The following is a 26,044-nucleotide window of genomic DNA, read 5'->3' as shown; positions in this document are numbered from 1 at the left end:
TTATATTCAGTTCAGTGGGGAACTGATAGCATTCTGGACTTCAGGGTTGTAAATCATTCAGCTGTCGTCTCTATGTGACTTTTGTACTTAATTTATGATTTTGATTGAACATTTTAAAAATTGATTTATTTGTTATTGTACATTACATAATCAATCAGGGAGCTCCCCCCCCAGTTGTGAAATAGCGCTTCAGTACACAAACTATATTGTGTGTGGTTGTGTGTGTGTGTGTGTGTGTGTGTGTGTGTGTGTGGGTGTGTGGTGGGTGTGTGGTGTGGTGTGGTTGTGTGGTGTGTGTTTTGGTGTTGGTGTGTTGTTTTAAGTGTTTGGCGTATTTGAGCAGGTTGCCTGGTGAAGGCTCTTTGTGACAATCAGCTGGAGCTCAAAATCACCGACGAGGATATCCTGTGTGTTCAGATCGCTGGTCTGTGTCATGACTTGGGTGAGGAGCACTAAAGCTTATGGAGAGTCAAAATCATCCTGCAACTGAAAACAATTAAATAATAATAATAATAATAATAATAATAATAATAATAATAACAAAAATTTAACTTCATATTTGTGTTGAATCTTGATGTTTTTTTTTTTTTTTTTTAGAACTATTATTTTCTTGGTGTTTCAATTTGTCTGTGTGAAAAAAAAAAGTCATTCAAAAAAGATTTTAAAGGGACAGGACACAGATTAAATATCATTAAATACCATACAATGATTTAAAATGTTTATATATTTGATTTTTGTCTTTTATTATTTTCAGTTCTACAAAAATCATACTGTTTTTTGTATTTCTTATGGGGGTAACCCTTTTTTATTTGTATTTTTTAGGTCATGGTCCATTTTCTCATGTATTTGATGGCCTTTTTATTCCTAAAGTCAAGAAAATAAAACAATCTAAAGGTAAAGTGTCAGTGTGAAATAAAATGTAATAATTCGGGTCTGTGAACATGGTTTAATTCTCATATCATTGTTATATTTGGACTCACAGAACTCAAGCTGTCTGCTGGTACAGTCAGTGTACAAGCAATTAAATTAACCTGATATAGTATAATGTATAAATATCGAAATCACCTGTCACCTTTACTTAGGCTTGCCTGATGACATCCCTGAAAAGTGGAAAGTGAGCAGATTTACAAACTAATCAATAAAATCAAAAGTAGTAGATAAAAACAAATAGACAATGAATTTGAGTAGATTATACACACACTGACTCTATGATCTTTGTGTCTTTACTGCAGCATGAGCAGATGTCAGTTCTGATGTTCGATGACATTGTGAAGAGTCTGAAGGCTGAGAATGAAGACGTGTTGAAAGAACATGGACTGGATGATAAAGACATGATCTTCATTAAAGAGTTAATCGAAGGGGCAAAAACCTCAGAGGTACAATCTGATACTCCAGCTGTTTACGGTGTGTTAATAAAGTCAACAGTTCAGTGTAATGAAGTCTGAATCACTCTTCTGTTCAGTGGACATACGAGGGCAGAGATGAAGACAAATCCTTCCTGTATGAGATCGTGGCAAATAAACAGAATGGCATCGATGTGGACAAATGGGACTATTTTGCACGGTAGGTGTAAAAGATATTAATATTATCTATTTTTAAATGCTTTTAAATATTAATGAGTTAATATGTTTAGCCTAATTCAATTATTTACATTCATTATCTCCTCTAAATGAAGTGCTAGGTTGAGTTTTAAGAAACATGAAAAAAAGAAGACAAAAAACCTGAAACAAAACATGTTTTGATGAAAAATATAAATTGCATAATCTCACATCTATGCAACTTCCAGGAAATCATAATATTATTGTTATTTTTATATTTAACTTTAATTCAGTCTTGTCTTATTTTCTTGTACATCAACAAGCTGTTTTAACAATCATCATATCATTTATGTAACAATTTTTAATACATATTTAACAGAGACTGTCATCACCTCGGCATCCGAAACAGTTTTGATCATCAGCGTCTGCTGAAGTTTGCTCGAGTCTGTGAAGTGAACGGAAGAAATCACATCTGCTTCAGAGACAAGGTGCCTGATTCAATCATCACACTATTAAAACTCTTGTAAAATATATTTTTAATCTCAATGCACATCCTTTCCTGGTTAAATAAAGGTTATAACTATTCCCTGAAGCCACTCGCTTAGCAAAGCAGCTCATCTAAAGTACAGGACTGTGGATGACTGAAACATGAAGATAAAGATGTTCTACTGCTCTGATGCTCTTATTAAATGTGAGATTTAATGTGAGCATTGCTTTATGTGATCTGGATCTCTGACACACTGATGTCTGTGTCTCACAGGAGGCTGATAATGTTTATGACATGTTTCGCACCCGATACACTCTCCATCGCCAGGCCTATCAGCACAAGATCTGCAACATCATCGAAGACATGTGAGTTTCTCTGTGCATGAAGAGCATGTGGATATAAAACACATCATTGATCAGATGATATTAAGCATCCTGCATTACTGATTCTTCTATTACAGGACCTTAAATTCAGCATGAGGTCACTGACTGCTCTGCTTACGCTTGTTGGAAACACTAACTCTCATGTTTTTCTGTGCGTTAGGTTTGCAGAAGCTCTCGTACGAGCTGATCGTGATCTTCATGAAGGAAAACCTGAAGATATGCTGAAGATTTCTGAAGCCATAAAAACAGCAGAGGACTACAGCAAACTCACAGGTCAGCTGAAAACAGATAAAAATAAATAAATTAAAAAAAAGTAAACTGTTTTATAAATAAATTAAAAAAAGTAAAAGTAAAATGTAAAACAAACAGCAAACTCACAGGTCAGCTGAAAACACCACAAAACAGAAAAAGAAGAAATATGGTTGATTTTACCTGTAGTACGTCTCAAATATATCATGATAAACACTTTCTTTTTTAGATTTTTATTTGTCTAAAAAAAAAAACTAACAAAATATAATCTTCTATTCTTCCATCAGATGAGATCTTTGAGCAGATCTTGTCCTCCACTTCTGATAAACTGAAGGAATCTCGAGACATCTTGAACAAGATCATCAGAAGAAAACTGCCAAAGTTTGTTGGAGAAGCTCGACTGAGTGAGAAACACATCTCAGAGGTTTGACAGAAACTAAAAAAACACATTGGTTTAGTGTTTGACTGATTTTATACTCAAAAGACGTGCCTTACTAAACACTGAAAGGCTTTGCTTTCAAATATCGTTAGAAACATGATGTTTTAAACAAAACTACATCTTTTGCACTGAGTCACAACACAATCCAGTAACTGACTGACTCTCTCGAATCAGGAAGAGCTGAAAAAAACATGGAAAGCTGCAGTAGAGAAGTACAAACCTACAGACCCCACTGTTTCTCTGAACGCTGATGATTTACCACTTTATGTAAGTTATACTGCATGTTTATACCAAAAACTTAATCTCTGCCTTCATATCTTCAAAAACCAGTTAATCTCTTTTCACTCAGGTGGTTGATCTGGATCACGGCATGAAGGACAAAAACCCCATTGAAAACGTCTATTTCTACAGCAAGAGGAAACCCAACGAAGCTTCTGTCATTAAGGATCATCAGGTAAAGTCACACTTAAACCTTTATATTTCAGGTCATTTTTTTCTAATGCTGGTCTGAAGTGTATAGTGTAGATCATGGTCACATTTCCTCATAATAGAAATTAATTTTTCTTGTACCGTCAGCTGTCCAGTTTCCTGCCAAAGAGGTTTAATGAAGAGCTGGTCAGAGTTTACTACAAAAACACTGATGGGAATAAAGAGGAGCAGATGAAGAAGATGGAGGAGGCTGAGAAGTGCTTTCAGATCTGGTGTGACTCCAATTTTGGACTCCAGTAATGTGCATATGATTTATAATATATGATTTTTAAGGTTTTTTGCTGCACAATCAGTTCAAGTGTCTGTAATTTCACTGATTGTTTAATTAATAATCTACAGGGACACTTTATTTACAAGGAGGCAAAAGATCAAATAAAGCTTGCTCACTTCCATGTTTCTAAAAAAAAACATGCTGACAGAGAAAAACTATAATGGAAAATAAATAAATGAGTAGTATTGATAGTATAATAATATCAAATGAATTAAGCACACTTTAATTCATCAGCGGAAAGTTTTTCACTGTAATACATGAAGAGTGTCCAGCAGAGGGCTCTAGTGCTCTTCATCTGGACTTTTATTTTGTAAATGTTTCCTGAGTCACTTTGCACCTGTGTCTGTTATAACACTCTGTCTGATATTAATTGTAGAATTAATCATACTGTAATCTTGAGCTTAGTTTGCTTTGCATTTGTCTGTTTAAAGCACAAACTTCTGTGTCTAAATTAAAATTAATATCTAAATTAAAAATTAAGACATACTAAATTGTAATTATGAGATTGAAATTGACATGACAGGATGGAATTGTGATTAAAAAAAAATCATGACAAAACAAAGTTGTATTTCTGTATGTTACATAAAGTCAATTGACATAAAACATCAACATCTAAACCTCTGTTAATTCTCAATAAAAGCTCTTCCTCACTCCTTTCTTAAAAATAGTGTTGAGAGACTGACTGACTTTTTTTGTGAAAAAAATAAATAAAAATAAAAAATAAAATAAAGATCTGAAATAGACTTGCAAACAGAGAAGGATGTAGCTCCATGATGATCAAATGATGAATCTTCATTTTTGGGTTAATTATTCCTTGAAGTAGTTCACTGATGTACAGCTGCATTAAATCCACTCGTATACTCCTAACTGTGCACACAATCTGCTGAAGAATAACTGCAGCACAGCTTAAGTGCAGTTTGAGTACATTCACAATCATAATACAGTGAACTGCTGTACTTCTGGGGTATTATAGCTGAAGTTTATTTCAAGACAAGTTCATCTCAATGCAGCACAACTTTAGATCAGCTCTGATAACAGAACCACAGCTGCACTTACTGAAACTCTTCAAACTCAACTCTACAGCAGCTGATAGCAGCTAGAATTATATTTCTCATTCACTTTCTCTAATATTTGCCAGTTAATGTTTACTTTGAAACACAAACATTTCAAGCACAATGTTCAGATATTTATTTCCCTCTACTTTCACTTTGGTGTTTAGCTCTGCTCATGTGAAGGATCCTCTAGTGGTGCAGAGCAGCATCACATCCTCAAGTGAGACTCAGACCAGCTGCTTTAGCTGAACACTCCAAGCGTGTACGTCTGCAGACTGCAAGACAGGGGCGTAACTTGAAAGAGGCGTAACTTGAAGTAGGAGGCGTAACTTGAAGTTGTCGAAATCTCACAGAATCACGCGAGATGTCAAAATGATAAGTTGTTGGCTGCTTTCAGTAGGGCACAGAGTAGAATATTGATTACGTTTTTTAAGGTAAGCAGAGGTTTTAGACAGGATTTGATGCATAAGGTGTGTGTAGATATTAATGGTAGGGGACAATGTGAGTGATGCGTACCTTTTAGTAGGAAAACCTATTATCTGATCCACACTCCGGGACAGAAGAGGGCGGTATTGCACCAATAAGCTGGATGCCAACCGCCGTTAAAACTGGAAAGAAGTTACAATGAGTTACAATGGTGAGTAATATATTTTTTCACGAAATAATTATTTAAATTTAAGAGTAAAAGTTATTTTCATACAGTGTTATTGTTTTTTGGAGTTAATAATCTTTTAAAACTAAGGTGTTAAAGTCAGCAACATATAAGCAAAAGGTGTAAAGACGCTATCCTCCGGTTTCACAGACAAGACTAATTGAGCTATGGCCTGATCCTGGCTTAATCTAAACCCTGTTTGTTACTTACATAATATAGCATATTTGTGATTGTGCTGTAAAAACACATTTTATAATGAATAACTAAAAGGGGAGCTCCATTAAGTACACTTCTTTTAAAGTGGATTTACATAAACCATATATACATCTTAAAGACTATTACTAAATGTCTATTTATCATCTGACAGGATAGTCTTTAATAAGTATTGCAGATAAGCACATTTAACAGACATGAAACAGGCATCTGAGTGATGTGTGTGTGCTATTATGTAGAATTCACTGTCAACACTGCTTTAGATGAGTGTAAGTCATGTAAACAAACAAATCTACATACAGTAACTAAACACAAGTTATCTATTTTATTTGTCCATTTGCAATATTGATAATTTTAGGAACATTTGTGTTGTATAAAAAGCGAGTTAATTTACATCAGTTACTAACTCAACATGCAGATGCAGTATATCACAGATAAATCACAGAGGTTACTTGACTCTTGTCTGGATGTTACAGGAACAGATTATGTTTATCTGCTGTAGAGTGACTGATGAAGGAATGCTGCCATCAAAGCATTTGTGTAAGTACACTACAAAAATAAATAAAACATTTTAATTAGTGTAATTTCAAACAGTTATTACAGCACTTTTCTTATTGTTGTTTTCTGTGCATTAGCTGCAGATCTTTTGTGGTGGAGCAGTACCTGCAAGGAAAGGGGAAAAAAAGGAAAAACCTGAAACAAAAGAATAAAGTAATGACTTTTTGTATTGTGTGTGTGTATTTCTGTAGGTTATGAAAATGTCTGCAGACTGGTGTGTGCACTGAGGATGGAGAAGTCCACTGCAGCATCCGGAAATGGTCCAGAGACACGGATGAGACGCTCCATCACTCCAGCTCTTACTGTCTCATCAGGACCAGATGCTGCTGTGGTCTCTTCATCATCAGTGACCCCAGAGCAGCGAGAGCATCTAGAGAAACACCAAAAGACACTGAGGATTTGATTTTGGTAAAGTTTGTTTCTGCTGGTTTTCTGTTTTATAAGACGAAGGCTGACTTTCAGAAGCTTCAAAAGCATCATCAAAAAATGTGATGGAGCTTTTATCTGAAGTGAATGCAACATGTGCTCTTATTACAGAGGCCTACAATCCTCTGATCAAGCTGGAGAAAGAGCCGTGCTCAAGCACAGTTTTGAACCAGTTCAGTGGTTTAGCACACTACAAAAGTAATAAATCAATGCATGTACTTGTAAACTCTGTGTAAATGTTTTACAGGTAGTGGTGCTCATGGAGAGCAGCACACGATTGTTTGGAGCAGACACAGCAGCAGCAGATGTCCTGCATGTGTTCTTCTGCTCTCGCTTCAAGGTAGTGTGGTTCAGAGAGCCGTCATCAAGGTCTTCCTCATCCTGTTGCTCAACGACATCCCCGTTGAGAAGAGTGAGATTGTGAAGCACAGCGCAGCAGCAGAACTGTCTCAGCTGTGTTGAGATGATAGTAAGATGTGGGGTTCACCGTCTGTAAATACATGATTGTTAGAACAATTTAGTTTTGAAAGAAGCTTTGTTTCATGTGTTGGTGACTTGTACATGTCTGTATTTATTGTGATGCTAACATTTATACATTCTTTTAATCATTTAGACATGTTTCTTGTTGTCAGTAAATAAAATATAAATATTTGATCTATTTATTGTATTAATTGCTTGACTGAAAATTGATGTATTCACATCAACTGCATTAGTGTATATTCATGTATAGCTATGTCACGACAGAAAATACATTTTTGCTTCTTTTACTAAAATGTAATTTTAAGGAAAAAAAAAATGGTATATAATTATTGGTTGGCATTTATCATTATTATTGCATGTAAGTGTTGGGGTGAGCAAAAGATGCAATTCATTATGGGGTAATGTTAATTTTTGAGTAGTGATACTTACATTTTTAGAGTATAAAAATCAACAATCTTCTCCAAAGGTGAGATCTTCGAGCAGCTGTTCGACGTTTCGTTTGTGCAGATATTGCAGAGTCGCTGAGAGAAAACTGTACTGGACTGTTGAGTTAGTGATGCTGTGAGGTGGTAGTGCACCTGTACCTCTTTTTTATTATTATTGCCAAACTTATTACATAAAAGATCACGGTAGACGGTTGTATCTAACAATAACAATCATAACGCCATAAAACAGTAAATAAAAAAAATAACATGTTCATCATAGTATGAGATACTATACAAGAAAAAAAATTCACATAAAATAATTGAAAAAATATTCTAGAGATAACGATTTTGGGTTTTCTAATTCTATAAAAAAATCACATTAGTGGAGTTAAAAATATAAAAAACTTAAATTAACAGTATTGGCTATACTACAATCTTCATTATCAAGATACAAATACATTCATTAAACCTTTCACTCATATGTTTTAAATTTCGCTCGTTTTAACTTTGTAGGTCACATGATCAACATAGCGGATGATGATATCCAAATCGCATTAATTGCTTCATACACAAATACGCATTCAGGCTGTAGAGTATGTACTCTTTTATCGCTCTTTAAATTAGTTTCTTATTGAAATTAAGTGCCTAATTAAAGGGTATGCGGTTTCGAACGCAGCCCGACAAAATCTCGTTTTTACATCTCGCGTGGTTCTGTGTGATTTGGACAACTTCAAGTTACGCCTCTTTCGTTAAGTTACGCCTACTTCAAGTTACGGATTAAACTTAACATGGGAACTAGATATCAGAACCATTTCATGTGGCTTAATGACATGTTTGCTGTAAAATGTAAATCTAATATTTTTCCCACCCATAAGACCAAACATTGCTTCTATAAGTAAAAACACATTGTGCTACTGTGTAAGGCTTAAAAATGAAAACCAAACGCACATAAACACTTAAACCTGAAAGGGTGTATGTAAGAGTTACAGAAGACAGAAAGAACAAAATACAGCAGAGATAACACACAAATAACTCATATACAAAGACATCATTACACATACAGAACTATTTACAAAACAACATCAGTGAATAAAACAACAAAACAATTGAGGTTTGTATTTTGTTTTATGTTTCTTTGTACCCAATAAAACTGCAGTGACTTCTGTTTTCTTTTTCTTTTCTTTTTTTTCTCTCTTTTTTTTTTTTACTGAGGGAAATTTCAAAACACCGGATTAGTAATTGTATCAATACATAGCATATGTGGCTATTTAGTACACTAAAAAATGCTGGGTTAAAAAAGGGACAAACCTTTGGGTTGGATTGTTTGGGTTGTTTTGACCCAGCGGTTGGCAGAGGTGTATACACTGTAAAAAGTGATACTCTATATTTACTCAATAAAATTGTGGCAACAGATTACAAGCAATATTATTAATTAAATTTAACACATTAGAATTAATTAGAATTAATCAAATGAGATGCTTACAAGCAATCATTCAAAATGAGTAAAATAACATGAAAAACATAAGTAAAATGTATACAAAAATATTGGTTTTGTTGGACAAAAAAAAGAGAAGCACCTGGCTGCAGCCTGCATATAGAGGCGGGGTTGCACATGTTAACCCGCCCCATACCTACTCTGATTGGTTCGATCGTCTTTCATAGGCATACATGATAGGAAATGTGTGCGTAGTTGGTGTACACTGTTAAAAAATAATACACTATATTTACTTAATAAAATTGTGGCAACAGATTACAAGCAATATTATTAATTAAATTTAACACATAAGAATTCATTAGAATTAATCAAATGAGATGCTTAGAAATTAACCATTCAAAATGAGTCAAATAGCACAAAAAAAAAAAAGTAAAGTTTAAACAAAACAAAACAAAACAAAAAACATTTCTTTGAGAAAGAAAAACAAATCACTATGCTAAGGAATACTATGTTATGCATACCAGGCCAGTAGTTAGCGATTAAGAAACACAGCGCAAAAATGTAATTCACAAATTCATGTTTTTGTTGCTTACATGGAGATGATACAGGCATAGTGTTCAAAAGCTTGTGTGTTTTCAAGCCCCCAAAACAGAGTTATTGAAGACACCTGATGTTAACAAACAGAATCACTGAAGGAGCATAATCTACATTTTGGTTACCATTACGGTGGTCAGTGTTTGCTTTAGTTGGGCTCTTGACCCTTAAACTTTTAAACATTTTTTTTTATTGCTGTAATTGTGATACAGCAGTTAGACAAGCCAATAAAGAATAAGATCATCTGGTGTTGTTTGTTTTGACATCGTTTGATCTGGATTTCTGAGTTGGTTGTGTCTTATCAACAACAGACGTCCTTTGTCTGTACAGTATAAGGTCTGGTATTTTCAGCATAATCAGAGAGATTCTAAGAAGCAAATGCTTCAAAACATTTAAAAAAAAAATGAAAATTTATTTCATTTAGGCAACAGAGATCAAGAATCAGGCTGAGAACCTCAACAATGGTGACCATCACAAAGCATGTTGCACTGCATTTTGGGTGCCACCAATCAAAACTCATTTATGGCTCCCATCAGACTTTGCTGCATGAATAAATTATGAGATTAATTGTTTTAAGATTTATTCTTAATATTTTCTTTTATTTTTACTTTTTTATGCAATTTTTAGTAGCTTGTTTTGTGATGCTTACAGTTCATCTGTTAATCTGAATATGCTGTTCGTCACCATTCTTGAGATTCATACGCTGGTTCTTGATGTCACTGTGTGTCTACAAGGGTTTCCCTTCCCCACTACAAATTTTTTTCTTAATCAGAATTCTTAAACTCCGGATTGAACAGGAGATTTTAGGTTTTCTATTGTTGAATTACAGGGGCTGCTATATTGAATGTTAATTTAACTCACAGAACAGGCTGTATTTATAACACTCAGGCCAAACAATGATTATGTAAAATCATAACCAACACCACCTGAACAGCTTTACACTTGGCATGTCTAGCTGTTATAATTCAAGTTACAACAACCATACAAAATGTAATATTAAAAAGTCAAGGGTCAAGAGCCCAACTAAAGCAAACACTGACCACTATAATGGTAACCCTATAAATTTACCTTTTTCTCCTTCAGTGATTCTGTTTGTGAACTTTAGGTGTCTTCAATAACTATGTTTTGAGGGACTGAAGACACAAACTTCTGAACATTATGCCTGTATAATATCTATGTAAGCAACAAAAATGTGAATTTGTAAAAAAAGTTGACGTCATGTGCATACATATAATGTTTTCACAGGGTGTTTCTCATGATCGCCAACTACTGGCCTGGCATGTAAAACATAGTATTCTTTAGCATAGTGTTTTTTTTTTTTTTTTTTTTTTTTTTTTTTTTTTTTTTTTTTTTTTCAATGAAATCAATATTTTTGTGTAAATTTTACTTAATTTTTTTCATGTTCTTCTACTCATTTTGAATGGTTGCTTGTAAGCATCTAATTTGATTATTTCTAATTAATTCTAATGTGTTAAATTTACTTAATAATATAGGATATACAATTTTAAACAATTTTATTGAGTAAATAAAGTGAATCATTTTTTACAGTGTAGTCCAGGGGTCAGAAAGTAAAAGTCTTGCCATATGTTTATTCCACCCATGAACTCAGCAGCTGATTTCACCAGAGGAGGAATCAAGGCATTCCTTTCAAGTCACAAACAAGCCTCAAGTTAAATCCCAAGTCCTCAAAGAGTTAAAGTTAATGAGATAATTAAGTGACTAATTAAATGATGATTGTGCATTAGTGAAGAACATCTGCTGTTAACGAGCAGTGTTGTTAAAAACAACGCAAATGCCATTGTTTGTTTTAAATCTTATGATTGAACATTTCAAAATTAAATGTCCATGCATGTAAATGACATTTAACTCACCAAATACAGACTGAGCTGTAGATCCTGTTGATAATGAAAAAAGTTTCACAGACCTTATTAAGTGTTTTGGATGGCATCTCAATAATATTATACAACTTTAAATAAGCATAATATAGTACAGTAGTTTATATTTTTTTAAATGTATTATATTTATTTTTACTTGTTTTGTTTTTACAAGATGTTTCAGTAGACTATTCTGTTTTATTGTATTTTCTTTTATAGTAAATTCTTCTTGTAATTTATTAGCTGAGTTATTGCCAGAGCAGTTTGAGTTAAGGACATTTCTGTGCATTAGACACTGGAACATCATACAGCATTATATAATATATGTGAAAAAATGCCCTCAATTTTCTAATGTAAACGTAGGACTGGTTCTGATTTCTTATCAAAACTACTTTGTGTTCAGAACTGAAAGTGAGAGAAATAAGAGAGACATAGAGAAGAGATGGAGATACAGCACCACACATCAGGACAGATGAGCATCAATTCAAATATATCTGTCCTTTAGTTTGAAGAGTTCCAGTAACTGCAAATGTGGTTCTGTTATCAGAGCTGATCTAAATTTGTGCTGCACTGACATTAATGTGTCTTGCAATAAACTTCAGCTAAAATACCCCAGAAGTACAGTAGTTGACTATATTTGTATTTTCATTATTGGGAATGTACTTAAGCTACACTTAACCTGTGTTACATTATTATATGATTGCTGATTGAGTGCATACTTAGGAATTTAATGTAGCTGTAACTGCAGTGTTTTACTTAAAGGAAAATAAAAATTCTTTCATTATTTGATCATATTTATGGAACTACATCCTTTTTGGTTTGCACGTTCGTCTATTTCAGATTTTACTTTTTGACCAAAAAAAAGGTCAAACAATCTCTCAATACACTTTTATGCAAAAGAGGTCACCTTCTCTAATATTAGTCTCTGTAATAAGTTTTTCCTAGTGCATGTCATGCTTTTGTCTGATTTTTCAGGTGTGTCATGTTAGTAAATGTGACAAGGTTTCCTGAAAAACATAAAACACAGCAACACCTCTGTGAAATACTCAGCTGAGCAGGTTCAAACTGTAAGGTGTGGAAAGGTGTGTTAAAATTCACATAAACAAAAAAACATTCGGTGGTTTGCAGTAATTAAAGGTTTATGGAGAAACACGTTCTGTTATATGTGTGAAGAACAGGTAGTGCTGCTTGTCTAGATGAACAGCTGATCTGTCGTTGCCTTTCTATTGTGAGCTTTCAATTTGTTTACACCTATAATGCTCTGTCTGTGATTACACTGTAAAACCTGACAAGTCACGTAAAGCCGAGTTCAGACTGCATGATTTTCAAAGTAGTCGGGTCACTGTTGTTTTCACACTGCATGACTATCTTGGCCAGCATTCAGTCGCTGCTGTGTTCACACTGCACGATGGATCGGCGACAGAAGGTTTCACACTGCATGACTTTACAATAGGAAGAAACGCCGACAACTCTGTCTGGCATGCAAACTACGTTTCACAACCAAACATGCGGGAGATGTGACAAGGAAACAACGCGATATCACGCATGCAAGACCGGAGTTCTCATGTGAGACTGGGATAGGTCAGATGAAACGTCAAGTCATCTTTATTTATATAGCGCTTTAAACAAAAAAAAAGATTGCGTCAAAGCAACTGAACAACATTAATTAGGAAAACAGTGTGTCAATAATGTCAAACAGACACAGGTGCTCCTGCCAAATTTCGACTAATTTTTCCAACATTTCTTGGGTCCAAATAGACCGAGAAGCCTTTTTCTGAAACGAAGCCATGCTTGCTGATATTGTGGTCTATAACTCCTCCCTGAACTCCCCGCTGCTCTGTATCTTGTTGTATCTTGCCCTCTCATTGGCTGTCAGTCAGGGCCGACGTAGTTTTTGTCACGCCTAGACTGGGGGTGTGGAGGCAATCCCTGTCAGCCAACACCCCCACTACCACCCTTCTTGAGGAGCTACCCCGTACCAGAGAAAAGGCAGACCACAAGAATTCAAAGTTAACACGTTTATTAAATTTATTTAAAAGAAATGTCTCTAAAAGCAGTACGAGCTTCCTCCCTAGAGATTGAGTGATGGTGTGTGTGGCTCTAGTTCCCCTCCTCCACTACCAACACAGTAAGGTGAATACAGCCCGAATGGCTACGGCACCAGATGGCGACGGCTTGGCGGTAACTCCGTTCCTAAGTTCACAGGCTGGATATCATCAGTGGCTGTCTCCGTTCCGTGGCTCAGTGGGGTTTCAGCACCCATTCAGTGACTCTACAGTACTTCAGCACAGATTCAATATGAATGGTCGAGTCAGTGGATACTCGATTCCATATGTCACGGGGTCCTACAATGGTAGCAGATCGACAACAGCAGATAACTCACGTCAGTAACTCTGCAGGCTTTTCACTAAACTCAGACAGAGAGAAAGGAGGTGCATATAGGTCACGCCGTTAACAGGCTCTTTACTGGATTCAGACAGAACGGAGGGTACGTATACTTCACTGCTTCAGCAGGTTGTTCGGTGGACTCCGACAGAGAATGGAGAGAGGTATGTACACGTCACAGCTTTAACAGGCTCTTCACTGAATTCAAACAGAGAAAAGGGAGTTGCATATATTTCACAGTTTTAACAAGCTCTTCAACTTCACCGCTTCAGCAGGTTCTTCACTGGATTCAGACAGAGGATAGAGAGAGGCAAGTACACTTCCCAGCTTTAACAGGCTCGTCACTGGATTCAGACAGAGAGAAGGTAGGTAATTATACTTCACCGCTTCAGCAGGTTCTTCACTGGATTCAGACAGAATGGAGGGTACGTATACTTCACTGCTTCAGCAGGTTCTTCGCTGGACTCAGGCAGCGAATAGAGAGCAGTATGTACACTTCACAGCTTTAACAGGCTCGTCACTGGATTCAGACAGAGTGGAGGGTACGTATAATTTACAGTTCTAATCACTTATTCTCCTTTCTTCATCACCCAGGGCAAGGCTTGCCCAAATGAACAACACCACTTTGTCGAGGGATTATAGGCTAGTCGCCCGTACACTCTGCAGCATCCCACACTCGTGAATACACTACAACACACTCAATTCACACGTGATAATTGGAACTTGCCCAAACCTCAAATCCTTAAAGCAGAGTACGGGCCCACACAACAACCTCAACTGATGTTCTCTCCATGCGTTGATACAAAACAGGGCTCTCACTGTTGTGTCATTCCCAAACATCCATCCTCAGCAACTAGACAGAGAGTCATGAACTTCAACAGTATGTCAACGCAGTGCTTCTTCATAGATTAACTATGAACCAGAATAACCAGACACTTATCTCAAATTAATCCAGTCTCTCTCTGCCTCCGATTCCTTGCTCGCTGTGTCACTGCTGCCTCCCCACAAATCCTTCCTTCGTTCTTCTCTTTTTCTCCAACATCAACTTCTTTTATTTCCCTCTTGGTCCAATCGCCTGCTTACATATTTTCCCCCGCACAGCTATTTTTGCTGCTTCCGTGTATCCCCGGAACCGGCCTTGTGTTACACCGGAAGTGTTCCCCGCCACAACAACAACCTCGGCATATAGTTCCGGCCTTCGTCACCCCGTGACATTTTCAGTCAGAACACTTTTCACACAGCATGATTTTGAATCGCCGACAGGTCCAGATATTTAGCATGCCAAATATCTCACTGGCGTCGGTGACTCGTCGGCGATTCTCTCAGATCGTGTCTTTGCTCATTCACACTGTGTGATTGTCACTCGCGTGAACGAGCAACGATTTGCCTGTGATTTCGGGCATTTGTCGGCGATTTCTCAAAACCTGTCGGCGAGCCAAAAACTGGGCTAAAATCGTGCAGTCTGAACGTGGCTTAACTCAAACGTTTGAGTAAACAGAATCAGATTGCCTTGACATAAACCATGTAAGTTTTAAACCGTTGCAATTAACAAGTGATTAATTAAGTGCTGATTGAGCATTAGTGATGAACAGCTGCTGTTAACAAACAGAATCACTGAAGAAAAGAGAAACACAAGAACAACTGACTTCAGACACAGACGAAGATGAAATCAACTGAAATACAAGACGTCATTAAATCTCTCAAGATCTGATTAAACAACTCCACAAACAGCATCTCCAGCTCCACTTATTAATAACCAGAATGACTTTATTTCTGTCAGACATCTACAGAAGATCTTATTGAGAATTAACTAAGGTTTAGATGTTGATTTATTGTTTCATTTGAAGTAACCATGTTAGAGATCAGTGTTAGCTTTAGTTGGGCTCTTAAACCTTGACTTTTGTCTTGGTTTTTTCTCTTGCTGTTGTAACCATGTGTCCCTGAAACATGTTTGTTAAAACTCAAAAATCCTGAGAAAATATCACCAGATGTTGGCTGTCATGCTAAAAATTGCTGATGTCAATCATCAATTACTGGACTGTTTGGAGTCTAATCTCTGATTAAGCAGATGTTGTATAATAAATTGGCTTGATTATAGTAAAACTAATTCTAAGAAAGAGTGGTTCTGAGATAATCAGATAAACTTTCTAAACAGTTTGCATGTATATATCTATTTTCTGGTGGTAATCAGTCACACACAGACATCAATAATCAGCATTTAAACCTCAACAATGGTGACCATTTAAAAAATTAAAAATAAAAAAATATGCTGCAATGCTTGCTGGGTACTATCGTAGTACAATCGTAGTATCATACACTGTTAAAAATCGCTGTAAAAAAACGGCCAAATTTTGACAGTAACACTGTTTTCCATTAAAACAGTGCATTCTGGGTAATATTCATCTTTTTCGAGAAGGTAGCCTGCTGCTATATATCGTAAATTAACAACGTTCAAAGTCGACACTCAGAGGCTGTGTTTCAAATCACACCCTACACCCTCATTCACTATTCCCTACATGAGTGTACTAATATAGTCCACCTGACACAGAGAATGAACACTAATGAATGAATTAAGACACTGATGTACAGCTGCTGTTAACGAGCAAAATCACTGAAGAAAAGAGAAACAAGACAAACACATGAACTACAACTGACTTCAGCCACAGCCTTAGATTAAATCAACTGAAGATTTAAACAACTCAACTTTACTAGCTTCAGTCATTACTAACCAGACTGACTTTATTTCTGTCAGATCAAAGATCAAAAGATCTTATTGATAATTACATATCAATTACATATTAACAATCAGCATATGAATCTCAACAATGGTGACAATCAAAAGGTTCATTATGCAATGCATGCTGGGTACCAGCACAGGATAAAACTCATCCATGACTCCCAGCATGCATTGTGGCATGAATAAATTATGCCCCTAAATTGTCCACTTATTTTCTTGAATTCTCATGTGCTTATATTTTAGCTTTTGTCTTAAGTTTTAGTAGCATGTTTTGTGATGTTCAGAACTTAACTGTTTATTTATTTTGTGGATTGTCACCATTGCTGTAATTCATACACTGATTCTTTATGTGTCTGTCTAAATTACAACTAAGGTTTTTTTTTTTTTTTTTTATATTAGATGAATGATATTTTCTTAATAGTCTTTCATAACTTACAGCTCAGCAGTGTTCTTCTTTTGCTGTAGTATCAATATTCAATAAGAGAACGGACACAGGATTGGATGAGAAATAAGAAAAAGTTTGTTCTTATCAATCTATAAACAACAATACCCCATTCTTTTTTTCTGTTGACTTTTTTGTTATAACAAGTTCCAAAGACACATTGTTATTGCATGCTAAAAAAAAAAAAAAAAAAAAAACCTTAGTGTTGAAAAGTCACGATTCAAGAGCGCAACTAAAGTAAACACTGATCTCCATCATGGTAGTGAAAAAAAAAACACCTAAACCTCTTTAACTCTCAATAAGATCTTCTGTAGACATCTGACAGAAATAAAGTCAGTCTGGTTAGTATTGTGAAGCTGGTGAAGCTGTTTTAGGAGTCGTTTAATCCGATCTTGAGAGATTTGATGAATTCTTTTATTTCAGTTGATTTCATCTAAGGCTGTGTCTGAAGTCAGTTGTAGTTCTTGTGTTTCTCTTTTCTTCAGTGATTCTGTTTGTTAACAGCAGGTGTTCATCACTAATGCTCAATCATCAATTAATCACAGAATTATCTCATTAACTTCACTGATTCAGTGTTACTCTAACACTCTGTAGTGTGCACACATTATAAGTGTTCATTTAAAACTGAGGATTTTGTTGTGGCGTTTAAAGGGTTAAAGATTTAAGATGAAGAAAAAACAGCGTGAAACATAATTTAACAGTAATAAACTGTAATTAATTTACAGGAAACAAACTGTAGAAAAACAGTTATTTACTGGCACCCCTGCTGCCAGTGAATAACTGTTTTTCTACAGTTTGTTGACGTAAATTAATGGTTGCCAGCAAAAAAGTGTTTGTCTTCAGTTTGTTGCCGTTAAGTCAAGGAAAAAACGACAATATACTGTAAAACGTAAAAGTCAGATTTACCAAATGAAAAAAAGTTAATTTGACTAAAATATTTGTGAACATCCATAGAAAAAAAGTTAACCAAAGTCATACACTGATGATGAGAGTAAATACTGAAATCAACTGTATTAATGTGTGATTGCACAAGAGAGATCTGTTTGTTTAATGTAGTTTTGTTGTTCACCATTGTGCTGGAGAGTAGAGCCTGTGCTTCACTCAATGATGAGCCACAAACACTGATTTTCAGCTGCTTTATATAAAGACAGTAAATGTGGAGTTGCTGATACAGTGATGATCTCTATGTTAAGTACTTCAGCACATACATGTGTGCTATAGCTGACAATGAACTGCAGTGATTTGAATAGAAATAATGCTTTTAGTTACTTTACTATTACACATTAAGTGTTTGCAGTTTTATATTAAGAAATATTCCTTCTCACTGGACTCAGATGAAATAAGTTCACAGTACTAACATTATGTGAATGCTAGCTTTTAAACTCAAACGGTTTGAAGCAGTGGGAGTGGAGCTAATTTCCATGGTAGAATTACGGTAAAACACTGTAAAAAAAAACAAACAAAAAAAAAAAGGGGTAAATTAACAGTACCTTACTGGCACCCCTGCTGCCAGTAAAGAGAAGCACCCGGCTGCAGCCTGCAGATTGGGGCGGCTCTGCACATGTTGCCCCGCCCCATACCTACTCTGATTGGTTCGATCGTCTTTCATAGACATACATGATAGGAAATGTGTGCAGTTTTACAAAGCCTTCATTATTATGCACAGAAGAAAAAAAAATATTAGCCCATAACTCTCAATGTCCCTGAAATGATTGTTTTGCTAAATTAAGCTGATCTTTATGCTAACAGACGAACAACCCACTACATTTGGTAAATTGGGTTGATTATCCACAGTGGGAGGATCAGGTCTTCAGATAGAAGAATGAATTATGAATTAAATAATTTCTGTAAATTTGAAGTATGAGAAAGGAAATGAAAAAGATGTATTAGTATTGTTTTAATTTATATATCATGACAAGACAATTATTGTTATAATTATCTGTCATGCAGTTGATAAATGACACCGCAGTAGGCTAATGTGTCTGCTGTGTGCCCTTTCAATTTTTATGAAACTTTAATTTTCTTTACTACTTGCAAAGCATAGACCCCCCCCACAATCCCTAATTTCAGGAAAATATGCTGCTCTTCATTATTTTAAATTTCATTAAACTTCATTATTTCTACCGGCCAGCAAACACAATTTAATCAAATCAATTCAATCTTATTCTAAAATAACAAACAAAAATACATGCCATCGTGCTCTTATTTTAGTGCAGTTGTCTCACAGTCACTGTGGTCAAATATTGAGATAAACTTTATAAAGGATCATCTATTTATATTAAATTAATATATGAAATTGGTATCTTCTCCGATACCCATTTTGTGACCATTATTGAGCTGATTATTTTCAATCAGCTGGAATGATTCGGAACATTCTACGCTTAACGTGGCTCAATGCATTAAAACTGTGTTTTTAAAAGACCAAACTTATTAAACACATTAATAATAAAGCATTCTATTCACAGACAAGCAGATGAGTCCAGAATAAGGACGTAATGCATTTAATTGTGTGTTAAGCGTTTTCCTCCCATAGAAAACCATTGGCCTAAAAGGAAAACGCTTAACGCGCCGTAATGCATAAAACATGTTTTAAAAACACCAAACTCAGTAAACATTTTTAATAAAGCATTCTATTTACAGATAAGCAGTTTATGGGAGGAAAATGCTTAATGCGTAATTAAACATGTTGTGTTCGTATTCTGGGCTCATATCTGCTTGTCTGTGAATAGAAGGCTTTATTAATAATTTGCTTACTGAGTTTGGTCTTTTTAAAACACAGTTTTAATGCATCAAGCCACGTACTTTCAAGTTAAACATTTTATAATGTCCCAATGATTCATTCATGAATTCGACTTGTCCAGAAGATTAAACTTGCAGCAGCTAACATCTCTTGATTCAGTAAATCAGACATAGTGAGTCAAGTTAACAATAAACAACTGTGCATTATAATGAAGGCTTTGTAAAACTGCACAGCATTTTTAGCTTTTTAAACAACATACTCCATCTTACACCAACTATGATCACATTTCCTATCATGTATGTCTATGAAAGACAATCAAACCAATCAGAGTAGGTATAGGGCGGGGTGACACGTGCAGCCCCGCCCCAGGTGCAACCCCGCCTCGATCTGCAGGCTGCAGCCGGGTTGTACTTGGCCAGTAAATTACTGTTATTTAACGGCGCAATTTTTTACAGTGATAGGTATAAGGGGACAATATGCAGTGTTTGGGGAATAAGGGTAACATGCTAAATTATAAAGCATTTATACTCTAAGTATTTTATAACTAAAGAATACGTGTACATGTACGTGTTCATAAGTTCATAAGTAGGCCTAATAATTAAAACATTCAGTGTTTAAATACAAGTGAATCCAGTTGTACCGGTTCTTCTGTTCAGTGCATTCAAACACTTTCACATTTTAAAGCTAATTTAGATTGTCTGTTTTGTGTTCTGTGTCATTTGTCAGAGTAAAATTTGTACTTATCTGTCCTCATTTGTAAGTTACTTACAAGCTAAAAACTTCTGAATGAATGAATGTAAATATACATGTAAACGAACATGCTGTTTGCTTCTTTTAACCTCCATGAATTGTGAGTAAGGTGTGATAAGTAGAAATAATTTATGTTTTAGATGAGTCATGAAAATGCAGGATGTGTGCTAGTTGATAATGAAAAAAGTTTCACAGACCTTATTAAGTGTATTGGATGGCATCTCAATAATATTATACAACTTTAAATAAGCATAATATAGTACAGTAGTTTATATTTTTTTAAATGTATTATATTTATTTTTACTTTTTTGTTTTTACAAGTAGATGTTTCAGTAGACTATTCTGTTTTATTGTATTTTCTTTTATAGTAAATTCTTCTTGTACTTTATTAGCTGAGTTATTGCCAGAGCAGTTTGAGTTAAGGACATTTCTGTGCATTAGACACTGGAACATCATACAGCATTATATAATATATGTGAAAAAATGCCCTCAATTTTCTAATGTAAACGTAGGACTGGTTCTGATTTCTTATCAAAACCACTTTGTGTTCAGAACTGAAAGTGAGAGAAATAAGAGAGACATAGAGAAGAGATGGAGATACAGCACCACACATCAGGACAGATGAGCATCAATTCAAATATATCTGTCCTTTAGTTTGAAGAGTTCCAGTAACTGCAAATGTGGTTCTGTTATCAGAGCTGATCTAAATTTGTGCTGCACTGACATTAATGTGTCAACAGCATCTCCAGCTCCACTTATTAATAACCAGAATGACCTTTATTTTATGTCAGACATATACGGAAGATCTTATTGAGAATTAACTAAGGTTTAGATGTTGATTTATTGTTTCATTGAAGTAACCATGTTAGGAGATCAGCTTAAGAGCTTTAGTTGGGCTCTTAAACCTTGACTTTTGTCTTAGTTTTTTTCGTGCTTGCGGTGTAACCATGTGTCCTTGAAACATGTTTGTAAAAACTCAAAAATCCGAGAGAAAATATGACCAGACGTTTGGCGATCATGTTAAAAATTGGTGATGTCAATCATTCAATTACTGGACTGTTCGGAGTCTAATCTCTGATTGAGCAGATGTATTTTTAATAAATTGGTGATTATAGTAAAACTGATTCTAAAGAAAGGAGTGGTTCTGAGATAAATCAGATAAACTTTCTAAACAGTTTTGCCCGTATATATCTATTTTTTGGTGGTATTCAGTCACCACACAGGACATCAATAATCAGGCATATTAAACCTCAACACAATGGTAACCATTAAAAAAAAAAAAAAATGCTTGCTGGCAGAGGTGCAGAGGTGGGAAGTCCAGGGGTCAGAAAAGTTAAAAGTCCTGCCATATGTTTATTCCACCCATGAACTCAGCAGCTGATTTCACAGAGGCGGAGGAACCAAGTATTTGCTTCCAAGGTCACAAACCTAGTCTCAAGTCAAATCCCAAGTCCTCAAAGAGTTAAAGTTAATGAGATAATTAAGGGACTAATTAAATGATGATTGTGCATTAGTGATGAAACAACTGTTGTTGTTGTAAATTACAGAGGATCAGCTGTTAATGTTTATTGGTTAAAATGATCCCACCATCATGGAGATCAGTGTTTGCTTTAGTTGTGCCAGATCTTTTTCTGTAGCTCTGTATGTGGTGTTGTGGAGAAGAGAGATCAGTAATATACAGTGAACATATAGTCACAATGAGCTTATTTGATTATATTCAAAATAATGTTTTTTTTTTCTTTCCCTGTATGTTTAGGTTTTGAATAATCATCCCAGTGAAGCAACAGCACGCAAAATAGAATGAAAAATACTGCTCTAATATTTACAGAGAACGAATTTTAAATCTGTGTAACACATACAGAAATTTGAACTCCAGTGCTTTTTAGACACACACAGATAACAAGAACCAGCATATGAATCTCTACAATGGTGACAATCAACAAAACATGCTCATGTTGCAATACATGAACACTCCCATATGGCACTGCAGTATGAATAATTATTTTCACCACTGTTGAGGATCATATGATAAATGTTCATGGCTAAATGCCTAATCCTAACCAGCGGTTTTGTTTTTTTCTTCTTAATATTGAAGTATTATGGTGCTATTTGTGTAATGAGATTTATCTCTTTTTTTTTTAAAGAATAGGGAAGAAATTTAAATCAAACGCATAAGTTACCTGCTAGCTCAAGATTTGTTTCAGCATTGTACAAATGTTTGTTGTGAAACAGTAATGCAATTGCTTAGAAGCAAATTTATCAAAACTGCTCAAGAGCACAACTGAAGCAAATACTGACCTCAATTATGGTGGAAAGGTTTTTTTTTTTTTTCTTCCAATGATTTCATCCAAGGCTGTGCTAAAGTCAGTTGTAGTTCTTGGTTTCTCTTTTTCTTCAGTGATGTTGATTGTTAACGCAGGTGTCCACACTAATGCACAATCATCATTAATTAGTCATCTTAATTATCTCATGAACTTAAACTCTTTGAGGACTTGGGATTTAACTTGAGGACTCATTTATGACTTGGAAGGAATGACTTGGTTCCTCCTCTGGTGAAAATCAGCTGCTGAGTTCATGGGTGACATAAAACATATGGCAGGGTACCATTGGTACTGTCGTCTGACCCCCTGGGTACACACCTCTGCTTGCTGTAGTACAATCCATTTTAAATCACAAATCACATCTTGCTCTGCTGCAATTTTTTTTCTTTTCTTATATATATATTATGATTTTTTTAATCTAATCATTATTTTTGTTGTTGTTGTTAATTTGTTTTAAAAATCACATTTTAAATCACAAATCACATCTTTAACTAGATTATTTTCCCAAAGTCATGCAGCCCTAAACCACACCTGTTAGTGCTTTCCCTGTCAGAGATGCATGTGAGCGGTTGAACAGAGTTTTTCATGCCATAATGCAGCCATCTGTCACATGGTATTTTTGAGAAAATGCTTCTGTTAATGTTATTGTACAGTTATTGAAAATACCGAAATAAAATTATGTTATTGCAATGCTAAGTTTGTTGCCATTTTTCAATTTGTCTTTTAACAGTCTGAGATATTTGAAAATCATGATGTAATAAAACAATACTTTGACATCATAATTGTGTTGCATTGTTGTTTTAAATACCAAATATTTTAATTAAATCATTCCTCTTGAACACTTATTACATTATTTGTAATATACACTCATCGGCCACTTTATCCAAGTAGGGGTAGCTGCAGCTTGGAGCAATGGGCGTGCCAAAAGTTGGGGGCGTGCCAAAAGGAGGGGGGCGTGCCAAAAGGTTTATCATTGGTGAAACGAAAGGTAGGGGGCATTCCAAAAGGTTATGTGAAAGAAAGGTAAGGGGCATTCCAAAAGGTTATGTGAAAGCTGGCTGTTAAAAAAAAAAAAGCTAGCGAGCCATACTCTTAATCGCTATAGGCCTACAGATTAAAAGGAAGCAATAAATTCAACATAATCCTATAAAACCAAATGTAATTCTTCCAAGGTAAAAACGGTGTTAATGATATTAAGAATATTATTTTAGATTTTAGTACCTTCAAAACTTCTGCATGGCGCGGGTTACTGACGTCATCCCCACCGCAAGTTTAGGTCTCGATTTATCAATAATCAAAAACAAATTACAATTATTTTTTCGAGGATATAAACGTCTCTTAACACGGTTAGTCGCTCTAGCTGTTCTTAAGTTAAAGTCAAAAGTTGTATTTGTTAATATTAGTTAATGCACTGTGAAGTGAACTAACAAGAACAAACAACGAACAGCTGTGACTTTTCCTAAATAATCTAACTAAACATGCACAACCAGGGGACCCCACTGGACTTTTCCTTCATTTTTTTAAAAAGTGTTTCTTCTTCATCTCAGGGGCATGAAACTCTGTGACTTTTCCTAAATAATCTAACTAAACATGCACAAAAAACTGGGCTTGATTTGGTTGTTCTAAAGGTGTGTAAAAAATTTTTACCGTTTAAGGTGTCTGATTTAAGGTGTCACATTGAAAATGAATGGGAAAATGAAAAAAAAAAAAAAATACTTTTTTCATTTTGTTTGTCAAAAAAATAAAAGTAAATCCATTATAAATCTGAAAATTTCTACATATAAACCAAGGTCTGGTCCTGGATCATAAATAAAAAGTAGAACGAACTTTCCTCATCTCATGCACACACACACACACACACACACACCAATTTCTGTAAAAATGCTCTCTGTTGCAGTCACATACATTTGTGTGTGTGTGTGTGTGTGTGTGTTTGTGTGCACACAAACACACACACACACACACACACACACACACACAAATGTATGTGACTGCAACAGAGAGCATTTTTACAGAAATGGCTAATTAAAATAAACAAAAACTGGCATAAATCTAAAAAAAAATCACATTTTTAAATCAAGGTCTGGTCCTAGAGTATAAACACAAAGTGGAACAAACATCATATCTACATATACACACACACACACACAAATACACACATGTATGTGACTGCAACAGAGAGCATTTTTATAGAAATTGGCAAATAAAATCAACTAAACTGGCATAAAAAAAATTCACAAATGCAACATGGAACAAGCATGTTTCCTCACTCACTCACACACACACACACACACACATACACCAGAGGTGGGACTTTCAAGTCACAAGCAAGTCTTCAAGTCATATCTCAAGTCCTCAAAGGGTTAAAGTTAATGAGATACTTAAGTGACTAATTAAGTGATAATTGTGCATTAGTGATGAACACCTACTGTTAACAATCAACATCACTGAATAAAAGAGAAACACAAGAACTACAACTGACTTTAAGCACAGCCTTGGGATGAAATCAATAGAACTGGAAAAAAAAAAAAAAAAAAAAAAAAAAAAAAACTTTGCCACCATAATTGTGGTCCGTATTTGCTCAGTGGGGCTCTATGAGCCTTTTTAACAGTTTCGATAAGTTTGCTGGCACTTGTTTGGTTGTGGTGTGGAGGTGGTTATCATAGATTGAGGTCCAAGAGTTTGCACTTGTTTGGGCTCTGTGACATTCAAGATGTGGTTCGATGCAGGTTTTGATGAACTTATAATTACTGTAAAGCATTTCAAGTTTTTGGAAAATTTGTTACTATGTCCATCTCAAATGTAAGAGGAGACATGGACTGTAGGGTGATAACCTGAGTCCTTAGGGAATAGCCAAAACCTTGGGCACCAACTCTAAACATGGGCCACGTGAAAATAAAGTGATGAGTTTGCAGTGAGATGATCAGCAAACATAAAACTAAACTGTCACTTCAGTTACATTCATTTGCGCCTCACATATGGGCCAGATGAACTGCTGTGATTCTATACAGGCATCAGAAATCATCCATCAACTCCCATAGTAAACCAACGTATTCAGGCCGACACAATTAACAGCGATAGATATATATATATATAATAATATA

The 26,044-nt window shown here is 35.2% G+C and overlaps 1 protein-coding gene across 3 annotated transcripts; it reads left to right on the top strand.

Annotated features, from left to right (window-relative positions):
- Positions 1 to 324: 324 nt before the first annotated feature.
- On the top strand, positions 325 to 4,465 carry LOC109070538 (deoxynucleoside triphosphate triphosphohydrolase SAMHD1-like). Of its 3 annotated transcripts, XM_042765343.1 has the most exons (12): positions 325 to 442; positions 823 to 894; positions 1,083 to 1,114; positions 1,233 to 1,376; positions 1,463 to 1,563; positions 1,918 to 2,026; positions 2,299 to 2,390; positions 2,569 to 2,681; positions 2,945 to 3,081; positions 3,271 to 3,363; positions 3,446 to 3,550; positions 3,673 to 4,465. In XM_042765343.1, the coding sequence occupies exons 4-12, from the start codon at positions 1,242 to 1,244 to the stop codon at positions 3,823 to 3,825; spliced, it is 1,038 nt and encodes a 345-aa protein (XP_042621277.1). In that variant the 5' UTR covers positions 325 to 442; positions 823 to 894; positions 1,083 to 1,114; positions 1,233 to 1,241; the 3' UTR covers positions 3,826 to 4,465. The 3 variants fall into 3 exon arrangements, with proteins under 3 accessions (XP_042621277.1, XP_042621285.1, XP_042621282.1); XM_042765351.1 differs by lacking the exon at positions 1,083 to 1,114; XM_042765348.1 differs by lacking the exons at positions 325 to 442; positions 823 to 894 and having other exon boundaries at positions 1,012 to 1,114.
- The last annotated feature ends 21,579 nt before the right edge of the window (positions 4,466 to 26,044 follow it).

The sequence above is a fragment of the Cyprinus carpio genome, chromosome A1, assembly GCF_018340385.1.
Source record: "Cyprinus carpio isolate SPL01 chromosome A1, ASM1834038v1, whole genome shotgun sequence".
Lineage (NCBI taxonomy): Eukaryota > Metazoa > Chordata > Actinopteri > Cypriniformes > Cyprinidae > Cyprinus > Cyprinus carpio.
Note: the sequence above shows the minus strand (reverse complement) of the source record. Positions and strands in the feature narration are given on the sequence as shown.

Bases quoted from the DNA above. Each gene is read 5' to 3' on its own strand.
- LOC109070538 (XM_042765351.1), top strand. From the start codon at position 1,242: ATGTCAGTTCTGATGTTCGATGACATTGTGAAGAGTCTGAAGGCTGAG. The intron at 1,564-1,917 runs GTAGGTGTAAAA...CATATTTAACAG, and splicing joins AAATGGGACTATTTTGCACG to AGACTGTCATCACCTCGGCA. The intron at 2,682-2,944 runs GTCAGCTGAAAA...TTCTTCCATCAG, and splicing joins GGACTACAGCAAACTCACAG to ATGAGATCTTTGAGCAGATC.